General features: G+C 46.8%; 1 protein-coding gene across 1 annotated transcript in view; it reads left to right on the top strand.

The window, feature by feature from the left end:
* The window catches only part of LOC141115363 (proteinase-activated receptor 1-like), a 40,538-nt gene extending 17,015 nt beyond the window's left edge, over positions 1–23,523 (top strand). The window contains exon 3 of the mRNA XM_073608508.1: positions 21,640–23,523. Coding sequence (XP_073464609.1) covers positions 21,640–22,622 — 983 coding nt within the window. The 3' untranslated portion in view covers positions 22,623–23,523. The remainder of the gene's footprint in view (positions 1–21,639) is intronic.
* Positions 23,524–27,162: the final 3,639 nt, after the last annotated feature.

Genomic DNA, 27,162 nt, shown 5'->3' with positions numbered 1-27,162 from the left:
AAAGGGCGAATTTTAGAGATGTTACGGAGGTGAATTCTACAAACTTTTGACAATGATTGGATTTGAGGCTGAAATGACAAGTCGGAGTCTAGGATTACACCTAGTACCCTGGCGTGAGGGGAGGGACTGATGGTTGCATTGTTGATTTTGATGGAAAAGTCATGGAGGGGGGCACGGGCGGGGGGGAATATTAATAGCTCAGTTTTAGAGAGATTTAGTTTAAGGAAGTGGTGCGACATCCATGCTGATATGTCAGTTAGTAAGTTAGTAATGCGAGAGGAGACTGAAGGAGTGAGGTGAGGAGTAGACAGATAGATTTGGGTGTCATCAGCGTATAAGTGGTATTGGAAGCCGTGGGCAGTTATTAGGTGACCAAGGGAGGTGGTGTAGATAGAGAAGAGAAGGGGTCCAAGAACCGAGCCTTGGGGGACCCCCACAGAAAGGGGCAATGGAGAGGAGGAGACAGAGTTGTAGGTGACACTGAAGGAGCGCTGTGATAAATAGCCAGAGAACCAGGATAGAGCAGAATCTCGGAGGCCAAGGGAATGTAGTTTATTGAGAAGGAGCGGGTGGTCAACAGTATCAAAGGCCGCAGAGAGGTCAAGTAGTAGGAGTATGGAGTACTGGCTGTTGGTTTTAGCAGTTAGTAAATCGTTAGTGAGTTTTAGTAAGGTAGTTTCCGTGGAGTGCTGCGAGCGAAAGCCAGACTGTAAGGGGTCAAGAAGGTTATTTTCATTGAGGTAGGAGCTAAGACGGTTGTAGACTAAGCGTTCTAGAAGTTTAGAGGTGAATGGGAGTAATGAGATGGGTCTTAAGTTGTTCAGGTCGGTAGGGTCCAGTGAGGGCTTTTTAAGAATGGGAGTGATCTGTGCATGTTTTAGAGGGGAGGGGAAAATGCCACTAGAAAGGGAGAGATTGAAGATGTGGGTGAGGGAGCATAGGATAGAAGAAGAGGGTGACCGTAGTAGTTGTGAGGGAACAGGATCCAAGGGACAATTGGTTAGGTGGGCATTCAAGAAAATTTTTGTAACCTCTTCCGTAGTAGCCAATTCAAAAGAGGAGAGGGTTGAATGTGCTGCTGGGCAAGGTATGATGGGTGGGGAAGATGTACGCACAGTGGAGATGTCCTCACGAATTGCATTGATCTTGTCTTTGAAGTGATTGGCAATCTCTTGGGCAGTGAGTGAGTTAGTGGGTAGAGGGGGTGGTGGACGAAGCAGAGAGTTAAAGGTTGAGAAGAGCCGACGGGGACTGGATGACAAGGAATTAATAAGAGAGACAAAGTAGGCTTGTTTGGCAGCATGGAGGCATGAATTGTATTTTAGAAGGGCAGATTTATATAGGGTGAAATCTTGCAGGCATTTGGTTTTACGCCACAGTCGTTCAAGAGCACGGCAATGTCTCTTGAGATTTCTAGTGTTGTCAGTTTGCCAGGGTTGTAACGGTCGGGGCCTAATTCTGCGTGTGGTTAGGGGAGCAAGTGCATCTAGTGATGATGAGAGTGAACTGTTGTAGACAGAAGTGGCCAGGTCAGGACAGGACAGGGGAGAGATTATGTCATATAGGTTGTCAGTAGCAGAATAGAGAAGAGAAGGGTTAAAGTGGCGAAGGTTTCTACAAGTAATTGTTTGCTGCTTGGAGGGATGGGTGGTTGGAGGCAAGGATACAGTGAAAGTAATGAGGTTGTGATCAGATAGAGGAAAGGGGGTGTTGGTGAGGTTGCCAGGGTTGCAGAGATGGGAGAATACAAGGTCAAGGGTATTACCATTGGAGTGAGTGGAAGTATGTGTCCATTGGGTTAGGTCAAAAGATGAGGTTAAGTTGAGAAGTTTAGCTGTAGTTGGGCTGTTGACATTGACAGGAATGTTAAAGTCACCAAGAATAATGGTGGGTATTTCAGAGGAGAGAAAGTAGGGTAGCCAGGCAGCAAAGTCATCAATGAAGCGCGATACCGGTCCTGGAGGCCTATAAATTGCTGCAATCCTCAGAGAAATGGGAGAAAACAGACGAATACAGTGCATCTCGAAAGAAGAGAGGGATAGAGAGGGAGGGACAGTAAGGACTTGGAAGGTGCTTTGTGGGGACAGAAGGAAGCCAACTCCACCTCCTTTCTGTCTGTTGGGTCTGGAGGAGTGAGTCCAATGGAGACCACCATGGGAGAGGGCAGCAGGAGAAGCTGAGTCAAAATTTTGCAGCCAGGTTTCTGTTATGGCCAGTATGTTCAAGCCATGAGAGATGAAGAGGTCATGTACAGATGTTAGCTTGTTACAGATGGAGCGGGCGTTCCACAGGGCACATGAGATTGGTGGGGTGCTTTGAGGAAGCAGGGGGATAGAAATTAAACTGAGTGGATTGCGGTGGTTGCCAGAGGGGGAGGGGTATTGGATATGTGGCTTGCATTTGCAAAATGGCGGACCAGGATTAGGAGAAATATCACCTGAGACTAGGAGAAGGAGGAGGATGAGGAAGGCAAGGTGGGAGTGGGATGTGCATGAGCGCACGTGTCTAGTGGCCCTGGACTTTATGTCAGCATGTGGGTGCAGCAAATGCAGGAGATGATGGGTGCCATAGTAGGGAGAGGGTAGGAGTGAGGGTGATATGTGCATGCTGCAGGGAAGAGAGGAGGGGTAGAGTAAAGATAATTTGAGGATAGAAGACACCAATGTGAGAAGGAAGAGAATAAGGAGCATGTTCGTGGCTAGAGAGTGGGAAACTAACCTAATATAAAATAAATTTCAAAGTTGGTTTGCTTGTCGTCTTTCAGAGTGGAGCAGAGTTCCTGTTGTTCATGCAGCTTTAGTTATCCTGCTTTCGTTAAACTGCGTCGGTGAAACTGCGCATCACTCGTGACAGAGCCACTCAGGAAAGAGCCATGATGTCTGCGCCATGCCCCTGTCTGCGCCACCCCATAAGCTGCCATAAATTTATAGACAGCCTAAGCTGGGATGCATTTCTCAGTTGGTCATTATTGGGTCTGATGTGAGACACCTGAATATGGGGAGGAGATGGCCAGGGCCAGGCCAGACACAGGCTAGGGTCGTAAAGCTAATTACCTCTCTTGATCACTCAAGCCACATGGAGTTGAGAATCAATCACCAGTAATATTGCTATTGCAGTGTGTTTGTTATAGAGCTAGCAGTAAATATGGAAGTTTAAAGATATGGCAGCAGGAGACAATTACCAAAAATATTAATAGCAGACTCAGCATAGCCAGTTCAGTAGGGATGTACAGTTGGATAGGAGATAGGAGACAATTACCAAAAATACTAATAGAAGACTCAGCAAAGCCAGTTCAGTAGGGATGTACAGTTGGATAGGAGATAGGAGACAATTACCAAAAATACTAATAGAAGACTCAGCAAAGCCAGTTCAGTAGGGATGTACAGTTGGATAGGAGATAGGAGACAATTACCAAAAATACTAATAGAAGACTCAGCAAAGCCAGTTCAGTAGGGATGTACAGTTGGATAGGAGATATATATATATATATGATTAAAATAATAATAACTTTTAAGCATACATGTATTTATGGAATATGGGGCACATAAGATCATTGATCTCTATATGTCTTTGGCATTCTCGGGCCCCTGGTTTTCCTGCAGACCACCCATTTTGTGACGTGTTGCGTCCAGAGGCATGGACAAGTCACCGCCTTCATGTGGCCAACCCTCACGCACAAGGTGTGTGCAGGTGAGGGGAGGGGTTGAGGTACAGTCGCAAGATTTGGCGTTGTCCAACGTCACATATTGCCCCCCCCTTCCTTTTTTCTCTCTTACAGCCCTTCCAGGTCGGACCCTCAGATTGTGGTCTAGAGAGACACAGACCTTGCCAGGCCACAACTACAGCATCATTATCATAATCGGTCTGGAACTCACCACCAGAGGAGACGCTTCCATTCCTCCTCCAGACACCGCCCCACCGCCATGACAGCCGCTTTGACCGCAGAGCCTGCTGGGGATGTGGGCCATGAGTCCCGGAGGGCAAGTCCTTAGGTGACTGTTATGCCCGAGCGGTCAGGGAAAAAGAGACGGAGAATCAACGTATGGAGTCTCTCATGAAGCGTGTGGTGCAAAAATCCCTGAAGGAAATGGATATTGGAGGTTTGACCTCTATAGTTTCTCTACTAATCAAAGCAATTAAGGAGCCCCTTAAGTGGGAAGACCCTTCCACCCCTCCGGCTAAACAGAAAATGATTCTTTAAGCACCTGGGGAAAGAGCACTCAAACTTTACTCTCCTTGCTGAATCAAAGGTCATTTTTTGATGAAGGATGAAGCAAGGTGGACAGGAAGTCCTCCATGTCAAATAAAACCTCCAGATTATACCCCGTCAAGGCAGAAAAAGTGAAAACACTCCTCTTGTGGATGCAGCTTGATGCGTCTGGCCAGGCGTGTGACCCTCCCTTTGGAGGATGCGGTGTCATTCAGGGATGGTCTTGAGAGAAAAATAGACAGGACCTCAAGAAGATTTAGGGGCCTGCTGGAATGGCTTGCAAACCTGCCTTGGCCCTAGCAGCCAAGGCTATGGAAGCCTGGACATAGAACGTGGACTCCTTCCTCAGGGGTGTTTCAGAAGGGCTGGCTAGAAGTTCGGCAGCTGCAGAGCTAATACTGGCGGCAGTCTTCCTGGGGGAAGCATCTATCGATTTGATCCGCCTGCTGGCGCGGATTATGTTGCCCTCATTCACGGCCAAATGTGCCCTCGGGTTTCATCCTTGACTTGCTGACCCGGCGTCCAAGCAATCCTAGTGTAAAATCCCCTTTGAAGGGTCCTCACTGTTCGGCATCAAGTTGGACGATGCTATAACCCATACCATGGGCTTCCGGCTCCAGGATAGGCGTCTGTTTTTAATGGAAAAAACCCCAGTACAGAAGACGCAGCCCGGAACGCTCGAGAGAAGCTCACGATGACAGACCTGGCCGAGACCTCAGAAAGAATTGGGGCAGAGGGCAGCCATCATCCTGAAAGCTCACTAAGGGTTAAACGTCCAGCGGATGTGATCTGGCCAAATCTTTTTGAGATCACTCCCACCAGGCAGGTCGGGTGGGGGCCCGTCTGATCCTCGTCTGGCATGTCTGGGTGGCCTTGATCTCGGACTACTAGGGGTGTCAACACGGTTTCGTCAGGCCACGCTTGGTCCTTCACCAGTATTCCTTCCCTCAGGTATGTCTCCACTCTACTTCCTCATGCGGAAGAACAGAAGCAGGCCTTACTGTCCTACGTGCATTTGCTGAAAGCCCAAGGAGCAGTGATATGTGTCCCAAGGGACAAATGGTTCCAGGAGGTATACTCCCCCTTTTTTAGTTCAAAAGAGAAAACGGTGCATGGCATCCGGTCATCGATCTGACTTACCTAAACAAATTTATAAGACATGGGAAATTCAAATTGGAGACACATTCAACAAGCCATACAGCTAGGCGACTGGCCGATTTCAATTAACTTAAAAGAAGCTTACATACATGTCCCGGTGGCGAAGGAGTTTTCTGAAATACTTCCGGTTTCAAGTCAGGCAAGAACATATGCAATTCATCTGCCTTCCCTTTGGGATAACGACTTCTCCTCGAGTCTTTTATAAAGTTCTTTTGGCCATAGCGACCCTCATCAGGCTGAAAGGAGTACGCCTTTATCATTACCTTGACAACCTCTTGGTGCTGTCTCAGGACAAATATCAACTGCTGGTCTACAGGGAACAGGGGATCTCCACCCTGTTCAACTTCGGGTGGCTCCTAAACATAGAAAGAGCCACTTATATCCAGGCCAACACCGGATATACCTGGGGGGGCTCAGTTCGATACAGTGGAGAACACCATCTCTCTCCCGGTTAAAAAAAAAAAAAAAAAATATACCAGTTATTCGAGAGACAATCTCTCAGGCCTTATACTCACTCACCACGTCTGAAAGCATTACAATGCCTAAAAATTATTGGCGCAAAGGTTTCTGCAACCCACATGGTCAAATGGGCCTTGTAGCAGTTACGCAATTTTCAATCGGGATCCTCCAGCAATGGAAGTCAGGTCGCACCCGCAGATTGTGGTCCAGAGAGACACAGACCTTGCCAGGCCACAACTACAGCATCATTATCATAATCCATCTGGAACTCACCACCAGAGGAGACGCTTCCATTCCTCCTCCAGACACCGCCCCACCGCCATGACAGCCGCTCTGACCGCAGAGCCTGCTGGGGATGTTGGCCATGAGTCCCGGAGGGCAAGTCCTTAGGTGACTGTTATGCCCGAGCGGTCAGGGAAAAAGAGACGGAGAATCAACGTATGGAGTCTCTCATGAAGCGTGTGTGACAAGAGTCAACCTATCCACTTACTGGCAACGATGAGGAGCAGTCTCCTTTGGTGGCTTCAATGCAAGAACCTTCTAAATTGCCACTCCATTGCCCCATCTTCTGGGTCATGGTCACAACCGATGCCAGTGGTTTCGGCTGGGGGGGCCCTCTGTGGGTGGAACCTTGCTCAGGGCAAGTGGGACACATCTCCCCAACCTAGGTTCGAATGTCCTGGAACTTCGGGCGGCCTGGTGTGCCTCCAATCCTTCTCTCATCTCCTGAAAGGAAAGTCAGTGTTATTAGGGATGGATAACACCACAGCAGGCTCCTAGGTGAAAAGGCAAGGGGGTACTTGCAGTTCCACACTTCTTCGAGAAGTCGAACCCATCATGTCGTGGGTCCGGAAGAATCTGGCCGGCATCTCGGCGGTATTCGTCCCCGGAGTCCAGAACACTCAAGCGGACTTCCTTTCGCGCACCCAGTTAGACAACAACGAGTGGTCCCCTCATGTGCAGACATTCAAGTGGATTCTGTCGCTGGGATTCAGTCCCGAAGTAGATCTATTCGATTCCCCCCTGCAATTTCAAGATTAAAAAAAAAAAAAAAAAGTTTTACTCAGGGCCGTTGTAGTCAAGCATTCTGAACAGATGCCCTGACGGATCAATGGAGGTTCAGGGGGGCATACGCCTTTCCCTCGCTCCCGATTGTCCTCCTACTCTTACGGAGGCTTCAAGCGGAAGTAGTCGAATCAGTGATGATAGCCCCTTATTGGCCGAACAGGCCTTGGTTTCCCCTTCTATTCCAGCTTAGCTTCCGGGATCCAGTGCCTCTCTCCCTTCAGGCCGGACCTTCTTTCTCAAGGGACAGTCCTACACCCAAAAAAAAACAAAAAAAAAAAACAAAAAAACAAAACCTTGTCCGGCACTACTGGGATCGATGGTCTGGTTCTTGAGGGGGAGAGGCTGGAATATCTCGGGTGCGCCGCAAGAGTGGTTTCTACCCTCATGAGCTCAAGGAAGACAAGTACAAATAAAGTGTATAGGAGAGTCTGGATCGAATTTGTCTGCTTCTTCTACGAGCAGGTCTTTTAAAATCCTGGAGTTCAGGATATTCTCAGTTTCCTTCAATCTGGCCTAGTTTTTATCTCTATCCATCAGCTCTCTTAGAGTCCAAGTCTCAGCCTTGTCAGCCTTTTCTGGGACTTCATTGGAGGTTCGTCCCCTGATTTGGCAGTTCTTCCATGGGGCGCCAAGACTCAAGCCCCAAAGGAGACCAAGTTTTCCCAAGTGGGACCTTCCCCTTGTTCTCGACTCACTGCCTGGACTAAGTACCACGGGGCCCTCCCCGCTTTCCATTAAGGATTTCTCAACAAAGGTAGCTTTTATTTTAGTAGCCATTAGCTCACCTAAAAGGGTCTCTGAGATTGGGTCACTAGGTCATGAAGATCCCTTTCTGACGTTTTTCTTTCTGAATCGGGTAGTCCTTATCCCTATAATGGGCTCGAACCCGAAAGTGACTTTAGTGTTCCACGAGAACCAAGAAATCGTCTTGCTTACATTCAAGACCCCGGGGTCCACTGTAACTCATCCTCCGGATATAGGCGAAGTTCTAAGGGAATACCTGCAAATTACTTCTCCCTTTAGACGTTCTAGCCACCTATTCATACTGCACTCAGGCAGCTATGAAGGGGAGAGGGCTTCAACCAGGATAATTACAGCTTGGATCGTCCAGACCATCCAGCAAGCATATAGGGCTAAGGGCTTGGCTCCTCCAGAGGCGGTGACAGCACACTCCACCAGAGGAATGGCAGCTTCTTGGGCGGCGGCCCGACAAGTGGCTCCAGACACCATTTGCAAAGCGGCCTCTTAGGCCTCTATTAATACATTCATGTCTCATTACTGCATAGAGCCAGCTTCACTGTCTTCTGTAAACTTTGGTTTGAAAATTCCTATCAGTTGATAGGACAAATTAAATTATGTTTTGTTCAGCATACCCACCTGTGTGGTTGGCTAGTTATTTCCCACACGTAGGCTGCCATGAAGTCTGTCAGGAAAAAGGAAAATTTATTGTCAAATACTTACCGTAATTTTCCTTTCCTGATGGACTCCATGGCAGACGGAGTCCCCACCCATCGGTCAAAGAGTCGGCTAGTTATAGAACACGGTACATAGCGGTGAGCTCTCATTTATGGGAATGGGGTCCTATAGCATTGGAGAGGAGGCGGGGTTAACCCACACGTAGGCTGCCATGGAGTCCATCAGGAAAGGAAAATTACGGTAAGTATTTGACAATAAATTTTCCTTTATTGTCTCTTAAACATAACTGCGGAGAGAGGGTTTAGGGCCATGACACCCTTTAGTAGTTGCAATGTTAAAGTGGAGGTCCGCTGAAAAAAAAATATTAAAAGCCAGCAGCTACAAATACTGCAGCTGCTGACTTTTAATATATGGACACTTACCTGTCCAGGGAGCCCGCGATGTCGGCAGCCGAAGCCGATCCGTCCATCGCCTCTCGGCTGCTGCCGCCGCCATCCTCAGTAAGGTTCCCTACTGCGCATGTGCGAGTCGCGCTGCGAGTCCTCTCTGGTCCCTGCTGTGTTCTGTGTCTCAAAAAATACAGCGGTGGAGGACAGTGTAGGCGCCGGAAGTGGCGTAGGTCACCGCAAGCGCCGCGGTGATCTATGCCAGGAAGTGGGAGCAAATACCTGTATTAGACAAGTATCTGTTCCCTCCTCCCCCCTGAAAAGTGCCAAATGTGGGGGGGAGGAATCCAAAAAGTGGAAGTTCCATTTTTGGGTGGAACTCCACTTTAATTGACAGACTCAGAAACTTCTATAGGTAGACAGCCATGCAGGGAAAGGCACCCAGCCAGACACCACATCTGCATGTGTAGACGCGCTCTCTCTTATGGCAACAATCTTGAACAGTTCCTAACAAAGGTTACAATGAACTGTTTCACTTCCTCTACAATCTCCTATTGCAGATCTTCACTCAACTGAGCTCCCAGTCTCTCTCACTAGACTTGCTGATCCACTGCCACTGGATCCCCTAAGCTCTTCTAACCTTCTCGCTCAGTATCTTCCTCAAGCGTCACCCCCACTTCCCTGCTGGGTCCCTAGCTTGGCATCCAAGATACTTCTCAAGCTTCACCCCACTGGCCTGCTTGGTCCCTAGCTTGACACACAAGGATGCTCTGCAAGTGTCACCGCCGCTGGCTGGGTCCCTGGCTTGACACCTGCTGAAGTTTCCCAATTCTTCACCGTCCCTGGTTGGTGAGAATGCTGCTCCGGTACTTGCTTCAGCTACTCACAGTGGTCCCTGGTAATAAGGTGGTTGGTCCCTTAGTGGTGATTGCTTCCCCTCCATCTCTGACCTTGACAGGTTCTCCGGCCGGCAGAACCTTCTCTTCTGGTTGGACTGCAAACCGAAGTCCCAACCCTACGGTGCTCTCTTTCTTCTGGATAGGCCCTCAGACAGCCTAGCAGCCAGATGTCCACGGAATAGGCCTCAGGCTCTGGCCTAGCAGCCTGGGGCAGCACAACACAGGTCCACCCAGACAGCCATCCAGGTGGCACAGACCCCGATCACCTGACCCCACCTAAATAAATAGGCTCTCCCAGCAGGCCAAGGGACCCAAGAACATCCCTGCCCTTTGGCTGAGATACCCCATCTATTCCTAATCTGTCCTTGCAATGCCCTTGTTTTATCTAATGCCACCAGATACCCAGCCATCTAGTGACAGAAGAGAGAAGTGCAGCAATTCTAGAATTAGGGTGGAAGCAATTGATCCCCCTATCAATTGGCCAAGGCGACTATACCTAGCAGGAAAATTTACTAGCAACCCTGCCTAAACATCAGGGTGCTACATCTTATTTCTAATTTGCCATAAAATGTGATCTAATCCTCTTCTAAGTCACAATAGACAAACACAATGTGCTTAAGTTGATAACACATGAACCTTCAGGGCCCCGATGCAAGAAACAGCAGCCGGCGGGAGAGGGGAGAACCCTGCAGAGCTGAGAGGACGAAGGTGGGGGGGCAGGAAAAAGCACAGGGGGGCTGGAGACACACAGAGGGCAGCAGAAAGAAGCTGCATAGGAGGAGCTGTGGGGGTGGCTGCATATAAAGGAACCAATCTCTCTCCATTTTCCCCCCACTTCTCCTCCTTTCCCTCCTGCAGGCATTTAGCGTTCCTCTATGCCAGTGTTTCCCAGTCTATTTCCATTCAGGGCACCCATGAAGTATACCCCTAGGTGAATGAGGCTGCACTGCAACCACCCTGCAACTACAGTATGTGCATTGCACGCAGTTGCAGCTAGTGATGATGCATTTAGGGGGTTAAACCATATTGCCTCTTTACCAGCTGTCAAATGCCTCTGAAAAGCGATCAGAGCATGGGTCGCTTTTCAGAGGAACAGCATTTTCTTGCTAGTACTATGAACAAGCGGTAAAAAAAAATAAAAAAATCGCACACATACACACACGCGCACACACACACACATATACAGTATATATAAGCACAGACATACATAAACACACAGACATACAGTCAGGTCCATAAATATTGGGACATCGACACAATTCTAATCTTTTTGGCTCTATACACCACCACAATGGATCTGAAATGAAACAAACAAGATGTGCTTTAACTGCAGACTTTCAGCTTTAATTTGAGGGTATTTTTTTTTTTTTTTTTGTGCCACTTCAGTTACCTTGAACCAGAGACATCTTTCAGATTGATAGTCATAGTTGTCTCTTGCCGAGTCACATCATTGTGGCCGTTCAGGCTTTTCTCTTGGTTTAATTTGTGCGTTCAATATATAAAGTTACAATTATACAAAAGTGTAACATAAGAAAGAAGAAAAAAACACCCGCTCTATACATCTCGGCCAGCCGGCCACACAATCTCTTACTGTTTACATGCATGGCTGTACTTTATTGCTTTTAAAACTAGTGGTCCCCCCCCACCCCCTCCCCCCAGTGACCCACCCCAGTTGTTCCAGTGCACACCTTATATTAAGCTAATATATATATTTTCCTTCCTTTCCTCTCTTTTCCTCTTCTCGCATTCTCTCTTGACTTCGGGTCTCTGGGCTATGAAGCAACATCTCTGCCCTGGTGAAGAGACGATTGCCCTCGGCACTAAGGTAGTATTGGTAGGGAGCATGGCATTGCTTGGACCCATGGGTTCCATAGTTTCACGAACAAGTTGTAATTACCTAACCTAGTGTAGAAAGTCCTTTCGCTCCACATTGTGGAGTTGACCGTTCCAACCCAAGCTTCCGGGGTTGGAGGTATGCTTGATTGCCAGGCTTGAGCAATTAATTTTCTGGCTTGAAACAAGCATCTTGCTATCGCTATGGCTGTGCTCCTATCCCTCAGTCCACTACTGACATAGCCCAGCACACAGATTTTGGGATCGAGCTCTAAGTCCACTCTGAACGTAGCATTTATTTTCTTTATAATCTCGGTCCAATACCTGACTAATTTTGGGCACCTCCAGACCATGTGAATTAGGTCGCCTGTTCCTCTACATCTAGGGCATTCGTCGTTGGTTTTACGGCCAAACATAAACAACTTTTTTGGTGTGTAGTAGGATCTGTGTAACAACATCAAGTGGGAGGCTTTTTGTGAGGGAGAAACCGACACCTCTGATCCAAGCTCAAGAATCCTCTCCCATTGCTCGTCCGTTATCACCCCCACGTCGGCCGCCCATCTGCCTCTTCCCCCTGATAGACCTGCCTGCGTGTTACCTCTCTTTGTTAATTGGGTGTATACCTCTGTAATTAAACCCTTGGTGGTCTCTGATTCAATTATTGTCTGTAGTAGTGGGGTCCTACACCATGTTGGGGGTTGTCTACTAAACTGCTTACTCAGAGCATGCCTGATCTGAAAGTAACTGTAGAGTGCCTGATTTGGTATCCCGTACTTGCGTCTTAGGTCCTCAAAGGATTTCAGAGTGTCCCCTTCATATAGTTGTATCAGCCGGCTTACCCCACAGTTTTCCCACAATCTGTTCCTTTCTACTGTTGATAGTTCGTGCAGTCGCTTATTATTCCATAGTGGCGCGTATTTTGATATTCCTTTGTACCCCATTATTTTTTTAGCTGCCTGCCAGACCTTGGTGATCATTTTAAATGTTGGGATTTCTCCTTGTAGCGAATCTGCCTCCAGTGCTCCCACTAATGAGATATGTGGATTCCCCTGCAGAATGATTTTAATGTTGTTATTTCCCCCTCAATGGCACATCCGCCCAATTGTTGTAGCTGGGCTGCCAGGAAGTAAATAAATGGTTGAGGGACCCCCAGTCCCCCCTCCGTGTCGGGGCGCTGCAGTTTTTGTAGGCCAATCCTAGCCTGCCCTTTTTTCCATAATTAATTCCCTAAAAAGGGATTGGATTTTTTGAAACCACTTCTCTCCAATCCAAATTGGAGAGTTGTGAAGTAGGTATAGCAGCTGGGGCATCCAAACCATTTTTATCAAATTGGCTCGGCCTGCCACAGACAAAGGGAGTCTGCTCCAAATATCGCATTTCCTCTTGAATTTTGATAAGAGGGGGATCAAATTGTCCTTAATAAACATACCGGGGTCCTTGGACAGCACAACACCGAGGTATTTCATTTTCTCTGTAATCTTCAGGTGGGGCAAACACATCGGGATGGAGTTGGCCAGTGGGTCTACCGGTAGAAGCGATGACTTCTCCCAGTTGATAACTAGTCCTGAAAACTTTCCGAAGTCCTCTACTAAGTGCATCACTTTCTCCAACGAGGAGGTCGTGTCCCCCAGGAAGAATATGACATCGTCTGCAAAAAGCGCTATTCTCTCTTCTCTCCCTTTTCTTTGAAATCCCTGTATTTCCGTAGATGATCTCACTGCTCCCGCCAATGGCTCCATGGCCAAGACAAACAGCAAAGGAGATAGGGGGCATCCCTGTCTTGTCCCTCTTTCGAGTGGAAAGCTTTCCGAGTATTCGCCGTTTATCTTGAGCCTTGCCCTTGGATGGTTATATAAGATTTTTAACCAGCTGATAAATACGGGGCCGAATCCGAACTTCTCTAGCACCCTCCAAAGGTATTCCCACTCCAGGCTATCAAAGGCCTTGGCAGCGTCCAAAGACAATATGGCTCTGGATTCCGCATTCTCTGTTGGTACCTGTAGATTCAAATAAGCTCTTCTGATATTTATGCTAGTGGACCGACCGGGGATGAACCCTGATTGGTCCGGATGCACCAGTTTGTCGATACATTTATTTAGCCTAGATGCGAGCACCCTTGCAATGATCTTGGCATCTGTGCACAGCAGTGATATCAGTCTGTATGAAGAAACTTCCGACTGATCTTTCCCCTCCTTTGGGATTACTACTATATCAGCCTCTGACATTGATAGAGGCAGCCTACCATCCCTAGTCGCCTGCTCTAGCACTTTTAGAAGTTCCGGGAGCAAAATCTCCCCATATTTCCTATAGATCTCCAATGGTAGCCCGTCCGGGCCCGGAGATTTCTGTCCTGACAGCTCTGCGACTGCCTTTTGTAGCTCCTCCAGGGCCAAAGGGGAATCCACCTCACTTCTATCATTCTCCGAGAGTGTGGGCAGGTCTACTCCCTCCAAGAACCTGTCCATCTCGCGCTGGTTCAAGCCCTGGCGGGACCTATACAGGTCTCTATAAAATATGGAGAGAGTTTCTAAAACCTCGACCGGATCAGATGTAATATTTCCAGCCGAGGTCTTAATTGAGGAGATGGCCGGTGAGAATAGATTAGACCTGGTTAGGAGGGCAAGCATCCGGCCTACTTTCTCTCCCTCCCCAAAGTAATTTTGTTTCTGGAAAAGTCTCTTATTCTCTACTCTTCTATTAATTACCTCTTTGTACACTTGTTGTTTGTTGAGCCAAATCTCCTGTTTCTCTCGGGTTGGGTCTAACACATATTGTGCTTCTGCTTCCATGACTTCCCTCCCTAGCCCTCCCCTCCCGGTCCCTTGATGTTTTTTTTGCCATGGCAACCTGCTGGTGTAGCAGTCCCCTAAGATACGCTTTTAGGGTATCCCACACCACCCCTGCTGATGCTGTGCCTGAATTGAATGTTATAAACTCTTTTAACTTGGAGGAAATTTCTGTTGGACTACTAATCAGGTCCAGCCATAGTGGGTTTATTGTCCACCTCTTCTGACTAGTTCTGATACTTAGATTTAGGGTCAAAGTCAGGGGTGGGTGGTCCGATATTCCCCTCGGTCTATACTCTATGTTTCCTATTAATCGCATGGCTTCACTGTTACCCACTGCCATGTCTATACGCGAGAGTGTGGAGTGTGACCCTGAGTGGCAGGAGTACTGCCGAGTATTTGGGTTGTGAGATCTCCAGAGATCACGCCATCCAATCTCTGCGAGCAGTTGGGCCAATCGCCCCTCTGAAACTCTTTCCGCGCGGATCACGGGCGGAAATCGGTCCATGCTGCTATCTAGGACTGCATTAAAATCACCCACCGCTATTATAGGGATGTCCACCATGCCATCCACAAACTCCAACAATTCCAGCATGATCTCTGTTTTAAACGGAGGAGGGATATAAATATTTGCTATCACCAGAAATTTATTTTCTACCACACAACTCAGAAAGACATACCTTCCCAACGGGTCTATCCTAGCTTCCCTGCAGGAAAATGAGATACCTCTCCTCACCAAAATGCTCACCCCTTTTGAATAAGAGGTATGAACCGAGTGATACTGTTCTTGGAATTTCTTACTCCGAACATATAATTTAGTCTCATTTGTGAGGTGAGTTTCCTGCAGGCAAGCCAGTCCAACACCATAATTTTCCATCACCGAAAAAACAGCTGCTCTCTTAGCAGGATCGCTCATACCCCTAATGTTCCACGAGCCTATTTTTAAAGTTTTAAAGGGCATCTACGAAAAAAGAAACAAATAAATAAAAAGAAAAACAAAGAAAAAAAGGGAGAGTGGCTGACCCCCCGATAAAGGCAATTCATTTGTGCATTTGTGTCTACAAGACTTGCCGTGAACTCTGTGGTTGTGTTAAAAATAAGAAAGAAATATAGGGTGAGGGGGTATGGGCCCCCGCACCCAGGGACCACTCCATCCCCTCCTCCAGTGTTATTTAATTGCAAGCGTAACCAACCTGTGCAAATGTGCTTAATTTTTGTAAACTCTCTCCTCTTGAATGCGTGTGCCTTTCGTTCACCGCAGTATCTGACCCCATTATTTATTGTGAACCCCCCTCCCCTCCCTCTATTTAACCTACCCCCCTCCCCCCCCCCCGACTTTTACCTGGCCCAACCCCCTTTTCCCCACCCCTTTTCGTGTTCCCCCCCTCCTGCCTAACTAGGCTAGCCCTAGGGGCTATGCGTGTGACCTTTTTACTCCCTTTCAACCATTCAGAAAAAACCTCTTCACTCATGTACTGACCAAGTGCTTCATAACACACTTCCAAACTCCCCCCCCCCTCTCCCCCTCCCCCCACCCAATTCCAAAACGCCAAAACAATACCCAAAGTGTATAAACCTGGTGAAATCGCATCCTTCATCCGTGCTTCCATCCAACACGCCCCCCTCTTACCCTCCCCTCCCCGTGCCATCCGCTATATGATGCAAACAAAACCCAAAGAAAAAAAAAAAAAAGAGAGAACAAATGGAATAAAACATAATGATTCAGCCAGCCCTGTATGACCCCTAGCTCTGCAGGGTCGTTTTGTTATCTTCAAGCCATTTTTTTGCCCCTGTTGTTGTGTCAAAGAAATGAGTAGCCCCTAGAGCAGTGATGCGCAGCCGTGCCGGATATAGCAGGGCATATTCAATTTTATAGTCCCGTAGTTTGTACTTAATGTCCCTAAATTCGGCCCTTCGTTTCTGCAGGTCTGGGGAGTAGTCGGGGAAGAATAAGATTTTCGCCCCGTTGTATAGAATATCCCCTTTCTCTCTAACCCTGCGCATCAATGTAACCTTGTCTCTGTAGTTCAGAAATTTCATAATTATTGGTCTGGGATATCCTCCTGATGGCGGGGGCCTAGTTGGCACTCTGTGGCCTCTTTCGATAGAAAAAAGGTGAGAAAAGGTTTCGGTCCCAAATATTCCCCTAAGCCACTTCTCTATGAACTCTTCTGGGTGGGGACCCTCGCACCGCTCCGACAGGCCCACCACCCGCACGTTGCTCCTGCGAGACCTATTTTCCATTTCCTCCATCTTAGCTTTATGCAGGTCAATCTGCGTTTTCATTGCTTTAAGCTCTTGCTTCAATGGGGCCAGATCGTCCTCAGCCTGGCTCATCCTCTCCTCTAATGTAGTTGTTCTAGCAACAGTCCTTTGTAATTCTTGGCTTACTGTACTTAACTCTTCCTTTAACCCCTTCAACTGATCACATAATTCACTTAGGGAGGCTTTACAGGAATTAACAGCACATAAAACATCTTTCAATGTCGGCTCCGCTGTTAAGGATATATTTTGCTCGGCGACATTGCTAGTTGCCATTCCTGAGGGTTCACCCACAGAGCCTTTACTGCTCGCAGTTTTTGTCGTGTGCGTTACCGTCGGCCCTTTTCCTAAGCTCTTCCTGTCCCCAGAGCCCCCCGCATAGGATTTCTCCTGTTGTTGGAGGGTGCTTTTGGATGGTGATGAGGCAGAGGGGTGCGCAAATTTTTCCAACTTGGCCGCTGCTGCTGCTGCTGCCTGGTTCCCCTTTTCTTTTGATGTTCGGGTAATTTGAGAGCTATTATTCTCCTGCTGCTGCAGCTCCTCTCCCTTTTTTCTAGTCATGACTTAGTATATAGTCCAAGGGAGGATAATTATGGGGTTTTAGCAGCTTATCAAATTAACCTTTCCCTTCCCTTTCTCAGGTCAAAATATTGATACAGTCCCAGTTGTGTCTTTCAAAGTGCTCGGTTGCAAGAAGGGCTAGCACCCAGCCTAGTGTGACAGGTGATTCAGTATTATCGAGCCTTTATTTTTTCAGCCATAGGTAAACGTTTGCTATAATTATGCGTCCCAGCTCCAGCCAGCGTCCCCCTCCCCCACAGGGACAAGCCGCTTTTTGATCACCAGATAGGACCCCTCTGCTTCAGGCGGCTATTCAGCCTCCAGAGAGAAAGAAAAAAGGAGAGAAAAAAGCAAAAAACAGTTTGTCTCGTTTATAATCAAAGCACTCAATACCTTAATACTGCCGGGCTATCTGGGCAGTGCAGGGACGTTCCCCACTGGTTGCTCCCGCCGCTGTCAGTGAACGCCGTCGGAGCCACTAGCGTCGGACCCGTCGCCCCGGCAACCCTCTCGAGCACGGCCGGTGTTACACGCTCTCCTCGCCGCTCCAGGGAGGGGGGTCGCTGGCGCCGCTTATCCGATGAGCTCCGGTGGCGTATGCAGGCACGAACAGGGTTGAAGGGAGCCAGGCAGCCAAACAAGCTCTGCAGCCGGCGAGAGAGCTTCCGGCTGGGCTTAAACCATAGGGCTGGTGCAGATGGTCACGGAGGCTTCAGGCCAGAGGGAGACCGCTATCACCGCCTCTCACTCCAGCATCCGGTCACACCCCCGGAATTTGAGGGTATTTACATCCAAATCAGGTGAACGGTGTAGGAATTACAACGGTGTGTATATGTGCCTCCCACTTTTTAAGGGACCAAAAGTAATGGGACAATTGGCTGCTCAGCTGTTCCATGGCCAGGTGTGTTTAAAAAAAACGGCATTACTGTACCTCTTCCTGCCGAGTACTGCACTGTAGGGGGAGGCAGAGAGAACAGCACACACTGTGCTTTCACTTTAGGTCTAAACAATGTGACCAGCTCCCCGCAGTGCCGATTTACAGTTCGGCTGAGGATCGGGGAGCTCAGACTCAGCTGCCCTTGCTGCTTTTCCTATCCAGGCATACAGGGGGCCTGCACAGGCCCCTTGCAGCATGGGGGCCGATCGCCATGGTGACTCCTGCAACCCCTGTACGTCAGGCACTGGTCTTTTATCAGTCAAAGTAGCTCTAAACCACACCTCCAAACTAATTTTATTAACTGGACTCTAGGTGTGCATACTACTGACTCCAATTAGCTTTTGTTGAAGTAATTAGGCTATGGGTTCACTTACTTTTTGCTTCAACACTCTCATAGTTGGCAACAGTGAAAAAAAATTTTTAGGGACACTTTTTGGCTGTAGGCGGAGTCTTATTATAATTAGGGGGCGGGCCATGCATTTGTAGGCGTGGCACAGGGGGGAATAAAAAATGCGGAGCGTGGCTCAAAGAGGGTGTGGTTAGAGTCTGAGAGGAATGAGGGATGGAGAGGGAAAGGGGGGGAGAAGGATGGAGGGACAGCAGGCCCAGATCCTACACAACAATGAAAATATGTGTATTCTAGAAAGTTTAACAACCAGCAGATAAAGATACTCCAAACACCTGGTGTTAGCGCTTCAATCATCCCGGCACCATGGTTGTTATAGTGTCAGGATGATTGAAGTGCATTATTTCTATTATTACATTGTAATATAAAATTAAATCATTCAACTCACCATAATGCTGAATCATTGGGATCCCTGAGCGTGTCACCTGCCACGTTGCCTGCCACCAGCCATCCGTCCTTGCATCAGGTGCCCCCAGCAGAGTCCGTCCTTGCATCAGACGTCCCCAGCAGAGCCCCCCCTTACATCAGATGTCCCCAGCGGAGCCCCCCCTTACATCAGGTGTCCCCAGCGGAGCCCCCCTTACATCAGATGTCTCCAGCGGAGCCCCCCTTACATCAGATGCCCCCAGCGGAGCCCCCCCTTACATCAGGTGTCACCAGCGGAGCCCCCTTACATCAGATTTCACCAGCGGAGCCCCCGCTTACATGAGATGTCCCCAGCGGTCCCCGCTTACATCAGATGTTCCCAGCAGAGCCCCCCTTACATCAGATGTCCCCAGCGGAGCCCCTCTTACATCAGATGTCCCCAGCGGAGCCCCCCCTTACATCAGGTGTCACCAGCGGAGCCCCCCTTACATCAGATGTCCCCAGAGGAGCCCCCCCTTACATCAGGTGTCCCCAGCGGAGCCCTCCTTACACATCAGATGTCCCCAGCGGAGCCCCCCTTACATCAGGTGTCCCCAGTGGAGCCCCCCCTTACATCAGGTGTCACCAGCGGAGCCCCCCTTACATCAGGTGTTACCAGTGAAGCCCCCCTTACATCAGGTTTCACCAGCGGAGCCCCCCTTACATCAGATGTCCCCAGCGGAGCCCCCCTTACATCAGATGTCCCCAGCAGAGCCCCCCCTTACATCAGGTGTCACCAGCGGAGCCCCCCCTTACATCAGGTGTCCCCAGCGGAGCCCCCTTACATCCGGTGTCACCAGTGTAGCCCCCCCTTACATCAGATGTTCCCAGCGGAGCCCCCCTTACATCAGATGTCCCCAGCGGAGCCCCCCTTACATCAGATGTCCCCAGCGCAGCCCCCTCTTACATCAGATGTCCCTAGCGGAGCCCCCCTTATATCAGGTGTCCCCAGCGGAGCCCCCCTTACATCAGATGTCCCCAGCGGAGCCCCCTTACATCAGGTGTCACCAGCGGAGCCCCCCTTACATCAGGTGTCTCCAGCGGAGCCCCCCCTTACATCAGGTGTCCCCAGCAGAGCCCCCCTTACATCAGGTGTCCCCAGCAGAGCCCCCCTTACATCAGATGTCCCCAGCGGTGCCCCCCTAACATCAGGTGTCCCCAGCGGTGCCCCCCTAACATCAAGTGTCCTCAGCGGTGCCCCCCTTACATCAGGTGTCACCAGCGGAGCCTCCTTACATCAGGTGTCACCAGCGGAGCCCCCCTTACATCAGATGTCCCCAGCGGAGCCCCCCTTACATCAGGTGTCACCAGCGAGGCCCCCTTACATCAGATGTCCCCAGCAGAGACCCCCCTTACATCAGGTGTCACCAGCGGAGCCCCCCCTTACATCAGGTGTCACCAGCGGAGCCCCCGCTTACATCAGATGTCCCCAGCGGTCCCCCCTTACATCAGATGTTCCCAGCAGAGCCCCCCTTACATCAGATGTCCCCGGGGGAGCTCCCCCTTACATCAGATGTCCCCAGCAGAGCCCCCCCTTACATCAGGTGTCCCCAGCGGAGCCCCCCCTTACATCAGGTGTCCCCAGCGGAGCCCCCTCTTACATCAGGTTCCCCAGCGGTGCCCCCCCTTACATCAGATGTCCCGAGCGGTGCCCCCCCTAACATCAGGTGTCCCGAGCGGTGCCCCCCCTAACATCAGGTGTCCCCAGCGGTGCCCCCCTAACATCAGGTGTCCCCAGCGGTCCCCCCCTTACCTTTCCATAGCAGACCGGCAGCGGGGCGGGTAGGTGGGGCGAGGCGGAGCGGGGCGCAGGGTGGGCGGCGACGCAGGAGCTTCGTCTAGCCACCCAGCCATTCCTGGTCTCCTTAAAAATGGCGGCCAGCGGAGACAATGTCTCTGCCGGCCGCGGACCTCTAGCGGCGGCGGCGAAAATTCATAAACAAACGGATTTCTCGGGACATTTCCCGGGAAACAATAAACTCGGGGAAAGAGTCCAAATCCCAGGAAATCTGGGACAGTTGGTAAGTATGCACTCTTCATGTTTTATGGGTACGCTTGAAAAAAAAACGAGAAAGTAGATTTGTAGATGTGTTATCAGCTTAAGCACATTGTGTTTGTCTATTGTTGTGACATAGATGAGGATCAGATCACATTTCATGGCAAATTATTACAGAAAAACAGTTAATTCCAAGGAGTTCACAGACACAAAGCGCACACACACACACACAAATATTTGTTTTACTGTACTGTCAGGGGACTCTAAATGACCCCTGATGTTTCACTTTTGACTTTGAGAAAGAGATTGAGGACACAAAGTCCTTGAACTAGCTAGCAGCTCAGTTTACATTCCAGCACAGGTCTTGTGTGCTGGAATGAATGAACTCCTGTGCATGTGCAGAAATGACATCATTCCATTATGGCCAATGACAGCAACTGTAGCACAGCACCTGGAAGAAGCCAGTAGAAGATGCTGGCGTCGATGAGAGACCTCGGACCACTGAAGGAGAGGTAGATATTGCAAACTTTAGTTCCGCTTTAAGCAGCAATGACAATGTGCAAAAGCTCCAAGTAACTGAATTTCACATTTCTACAGTCAGTTGAGGGAGAAGAATTCTGATTGGTTGGCATGAGTTATTGTCCTTTGTATATAGACATAACAGTTTGCAGTGTGTGTTGTCATCGTTTACCTTATCTCACAAACTCCTTTGTTAGATAAAATACATCAGATAAAAACATTTGAACAGTGCTAAGAAATTATTACTGTAGTTACTTGATATGAAAAGTGATTTCTTGCAGCCTACAGTTGTGCATTTATTGAATTTGTTCCTCTCATAATTTCACTTTTATTTTTAGGTATGAACGAAGAAAGCATACCAAATGAAAGTTTTGTATCATCATCTGACAAGGTGTCACATGAAGCTGAAGATTTCCTCAGCAGTTGGCCAATGACCACATTTATACCTTCAGTTTTTACCATTGTAGTAATTATCTCACTCCCTCTGAATGTGTTGGCAGTCATCATTTTCCTTTTCAAATTCAAACTCAAAACCCCGGCATTGGTCTATATGCTGAACTTGGCCACTGCTGATGTGCTCTATGTCAGCATGCTGCTATTCAGTATTGTCTATCGGTTCTCTGGAAATAATTGGAGTCTTGGAGAAGAAATGTGCCGCTTTTTCATCGCGGCCTTATATTGCAACATGTACTGCTCCATCCTGCTCATGACAAGTGTCAGTGTGGACAGATTCCTAGCTATCGTCTATCCAATGGAGTCGCTTTTATGGCGCACAAAGAAAAGAGCCTGGCTGGTTTGCATCTTTATCTGGATCCTGTCCATAGCTGGCACTGTACCACTTCTGACAAGTGAACTAACACAATACGTTGATTCCCTTGGTATCGTAACCTGTTATGATGTGCTGGATATAACAAATGTTCAGAATTTTTCCATTTACTATTTCACTCCTTACATTACTCTTTTCTTTTTCCTGCCTTTAATCATTACAACCTTCTGTTACATTAGAGTCATCCAAAATCTGAGCTCTCCAAAAAATGAGAGCCCATTTAAAAGGTCCAGATCTGTCTTCCTTAGTTTGATTGTACTTTGTGAATTTGTAGTTTGTTTTGGCCCAACCAATGTCATATTTGTAATTTATTATTTGCAGTTCTATAGAACGGTCAGTGATTCCCTGTATTCTGCCTACATCTTATGTGCCAGTGTCAGTAGTATCAGTTGCTGTCTTGACCCTATTATCTATTACTATGCATCTCCAGAAATTTCAAAATATCTGTACAGCTTACTTTCCTGTACCAAAATTCACTCATTGGCTGAAACTTAACACTGATACTGTGTATATATAAGGAAAAGAAACAGAAAGAAAGATTCATGAGGGTTGCTATTACCAAATAAAAGTATTTTTTTCTATATTTAAAGTGGAATTTCAGTTATATTTATTTAATTTTATGTCTAAAACGAGTCCAAGTTTTGGGGTGCTATTGAGACCAAGAATTACCCCCACCATGATAAATATAATTGCTAAGGCCAAATTTTTAGATATGGAAACCTTTTCCCTTTCTCAATTTAAAAGAGAAGTATGGCCAAAGTATTTTTTGCTCATACAGTAGGGAAAATATTTATTTGATCCCCTGCAGATATTTGCCCACTTACAGAGAAATGCAGGGTCTATAATTTTTTATCATAGGTGTATTTTAAATGATAAAGACAGAATAACCAACAAAAATCCAGAAAAAACACATGATACAAATGTAATAAATTGAGTTGCAGTTCAATGAGTAAAATAAGTATTTGATCCCCTACCAACCAACAATAATTCTGGCTCCTACAGACTGGCTACAGTATGTGCACAGATTTGTTTTGTTAATTTAAGAAGGTGCTCCTAACGACAACTTGTTATGTGTATAAAAGACAAAATATGAGAAAAGGTGTATTTACAGGCCCAAAAATACACCACTCAGCGCCAAGGGCCCTAGCAGTTCCAAAGCAGTAATGAATAAATAAAAAAGAGGGAACAAAATAAATATATAAAAATGACACTAATTTGTTAAAAAGTGACAAAAGTCTCAAATATGACTAAACAGAGAAGCAGCCGTTTAAAATTACAGGGAAATCATCATAAATAGTGACATAACAAAATCAACAAAATGATCATTGTAACACACTAAAAACAGCGCTAGTGTTGAACTAAACGGATAATGTGGCCAACTACACATGCAAAAAAAGTCCTTAGAGAGAGAAGAGCAGTAAGCACAATGGTTCAGATAGTGTTCATAGGTGATCAAAGTAGAGAAGTTCAGCGTGCACCTTCCACCGATCCATCCACTTCCACCCTGTGAGAACACACTCCCCTCAGGGGGTTAAACTCACCAAAGCCTAATAATTATAAGCATCCAAGAAAGGAGAAATCCAAGCCACCAGCCACTGTCAGCAACCCTCCGGAGGAATCCAAGATGGTCAGGGCTCATAAATCACCAGGGCATTACAAACTGTGCGCAAGCCACAACTGTATATGGCGCAAGCCCCAACTGTATGTGGCCTAAGGTAGATAAGGCTTTCCAAAGTCACTAACCATCTCTACCCCATAGTAAACAGTCAGTACACGTCCCTCCTCCGGAGGGTTGCTGACAGTGGCTGGTGGCTTGGATTTCTCCTTTCTTGGATGCTTATAATTATTAGGCTTTGGTGAGTTTAACCCCCTGAGGGGAGTGTGTTCTCACAGGGTGGAAGTGGATGGATCGGTGGAAGGTGCACGCTGAACTTCTCTACTTTGATCACCTATGAACACTATCTGAACCATTGTGCTTACTGCTCTTCTCTCTCTAAGGACTTTTTTTGCATGTGTAGTTGGCCACATTATCCGTTTAGTTCAACACTAGCGCTGTTTTTAGTGTGTTACAATGGTCATTTTGTTGATTTTGTTATATCACTATTTATGATAAAAGACAAAATATAACAAATAATTCTGCGCTACCTGAAAGAACAAGCAGCTAACAGGGCCAGTAGGATATGTGCATAAATCAGAGAACAAAATAAGTGTAATATAAAAAATAGAATAACCACATGTTATGTAACATGAAGACCATTACATCCTCAAATCAGCAAATCCAAATTAAAAAAGGGGGACATCAAAAAGGTATATCAAAAAAAATAAAGTCCTCAAAAAGTATGTGACTCATACAAAATGATGGGCTGATAGTCCTCAATATATATGTGACTTCATACATAAAACAAGTCAGTGTGCACATGACATCTGGAATGGAAAAACACCACCACCAACAATAGGAAGGCTTACCGGAATGTTTGAACCCAAAGAAACATACGTTCAATTTGGTCAAACAAGCTTGAGTGATAAACGGCTGATGGAGTTCCGTGGAAGTTGAAAGAAGATCCTGAGAGGATCTGTGGACCGGTATGTGCCTCAGGGGTGATGCCCGCAGTGGATGGTAATTACCCGGAAGTCTGTCAGCGTCCAATCACGTCTGCTTGAACACAGAGTCATTCCACCTGAACCTATACATTTGTAAAACATTCCCAACTCTCAAACCCCTGATGAAGGTATCAGAATACTGGAAACGCGTCGGGTATTGGGGTACATCACCCCTTGGAGAGTATTTGTAATACGATTTATATTCATTTGTATATCTCTGGTTCTGTTTTTGTATGGAATGCACATCTTTTTACATATGTTGTAGACGTTTGTACGTCCTTTTTTATTGCATACCATTAAAAACATATTTTTTAACTCAAGAGTTGGTGGTCTGTCAAAGTCCCAAAATAAGGGGGGTATCTTTCTCTGGTTCATGGACTGAAATCCTGCCATGCCTGCAAAGTCCCCCTCCTCAAGATGACACATCAACAGGCCCATCTGAAGTTTGCCAATAAACAGCTAAATGATTCAGAGAAGGATTGGAAGAAAGTGCTGTAGTCAGATGAGACCAATATTGAGCTCTTTGGCATTAACTCGACCGTGTTTGGAAGAAGAAAAATGTTGACTATGACCCTAAGAACACCATCCCTACAGTCAAGCACGGAGGTGGAAACATCATGCTTTGGGGCTGTTTCTCTGCTAAAGGTACAGGCCAAATTTGCCGCATTGAGGGCCCAATGGACGGGGCCATGTGTTATAAAATCTTGAATGAGAACCTTCTTCCCTCAGCCAGAACACTGAAGATGGGTCATGGATGGGTCTTTCAGCATGACCCAAAACATACTGCCAAAGCAACAAAGGCGTGGCTCAAGAAGAAGCACACAAAGGCCATAAGGTTGCCTAGTCAGTCTCTAGACCTTAATCCTATAGAAAATTAATAGAGAGAGCTGAAACTTTGAGTTGCCAAGCAACGGCCAAGAGACCTTAAGTATTAGAGAAGAGTGGACCTAAATCCCTCCTGAAATGTGTGAAAACCTAGTAACCAACTACAAGAAATGTCTAACCTCTGTGCTTGCCAAAAAGGATTTTTCCACCAAGTACTAAGTCATGTTTTGCTTGGGGATCAAATACGTATTTTACTCACTGAACTACAACTCAATTTATAACATTTGTATCGTGTTTTTTTTTCTAGATTTGGTTGATATTCTGTCTCTATCATTTAAAATACACCAATGATAAAAATGATACGCCCTTAATTTCTTTGTAAGTGGGCAAACTTATAAAATCTACAGGGGATCAAATAATTATTTTCCCCACTGTACTTCTCTACTGGGTCACAGAGAGTCAGCTAATAGTGGGCTAAAGTCCACTATCTGCTGACATTACACAGCTTCTCTAGGCTCTGGAAGGATCCAGACCATATTGTCAGGATCCACACAGCCGTCTAACTGACAGCTGGCTCCAGCTCTCAGTGCCACCCCCTCATCAGCCTGGCACTCCAGTGAGTGCTGGAGGGCAGAACGGAGATCAGTGACTCTGTGCCCAGAGCTGACCAAGAACTGAGTGAGCAGCGGTCATGTGATCGCTCAGTTCTTGGTCTTAGAGGTGGAGGGGACAGCTGCAGCATCACACCAATGCTGCAGCATGGAGGTGAGTATGTATGTTTTAAATAAATGTAGATATTTGGTCATGTGGATACTTTTGTCTCATGTGGACTTTATATGCACAGATTAAAGTTTAATTTTATTTCTCACATATTGTAATAATGTTATTTGTTGCTTTTGCATAAGAAGTGCCTTGAAGATCTGGTCACACGGATATCTGTTACTCTTTTATGTGGACCGTATATCCACAGATTACATTTTTATTTTATTTATCACATATTGTATATGTTAATGATATTATTTGTTGTATTTGCATTTTCTAATTTTTGGATATAATTCTAGCACTACACTTTCTATATTTAAGATTTTATATCTTGTATCAAGATAGTGTTAGCAGCTTCACCTTCATGTGATTTAATATTTCCTCCTAAGCACTGATTCTTTTTTTATGTATGTTTGTTTTTTAATACAGCCCAGACTTCACCTTTAATGAATAAACAGAGATTTCCTGTTTATTAAACACTATTGTTTCTTTTTTTGTGTCAACATGCCTAGTATTTTCATCATGCAGATCTTTATACTGTATATGAACAGTGCCCATTTTATATTACACAATTGTCTGATTTAATATTAAGTTTTGTCTTCACTACATGTTTTTTTTTTCTGTATGTTAGAGCCATGTATAATAGATCATGCCAATATAGTTTATAAAAGTGAATATAAAACCAAAACTTTTTTTGTTGCTGTCTGTATATTCCCTCTTTAAGTGTTTTGGTGACCATAGTCCAGAAAGTAATGAGAAATTCAAAATATATTCAGCTTTGTGAAAATGTGGGCCTTTTTTTTTAGGATAGAATGGTTTATATTTGCTTTGGGATAGGCTGTAATTA

The sequence above is a fragment of the Aquarana catesbeiana genome, linkage group LG01 (genome assembly GCF_042186555.1).
Source record: "Aquarana catesbeiana isolate 2022-GZ linkage group LG01, ASM4218655v1, whole genome shotgun sequence".
In the NCBI taxonomy this organism is placed as follows: domain Eukaryota; kingdom Metazoa; phylum Chordata; class Amphibia; order Anura; family Ranidae; genus Aquarana; species Aquarana catesbeiana.
The sequence above is the reverse complement of the archived record's forward strand: the minus strand, read 5'-3'. Positions and strand labels throughout refer to the sequence as shown.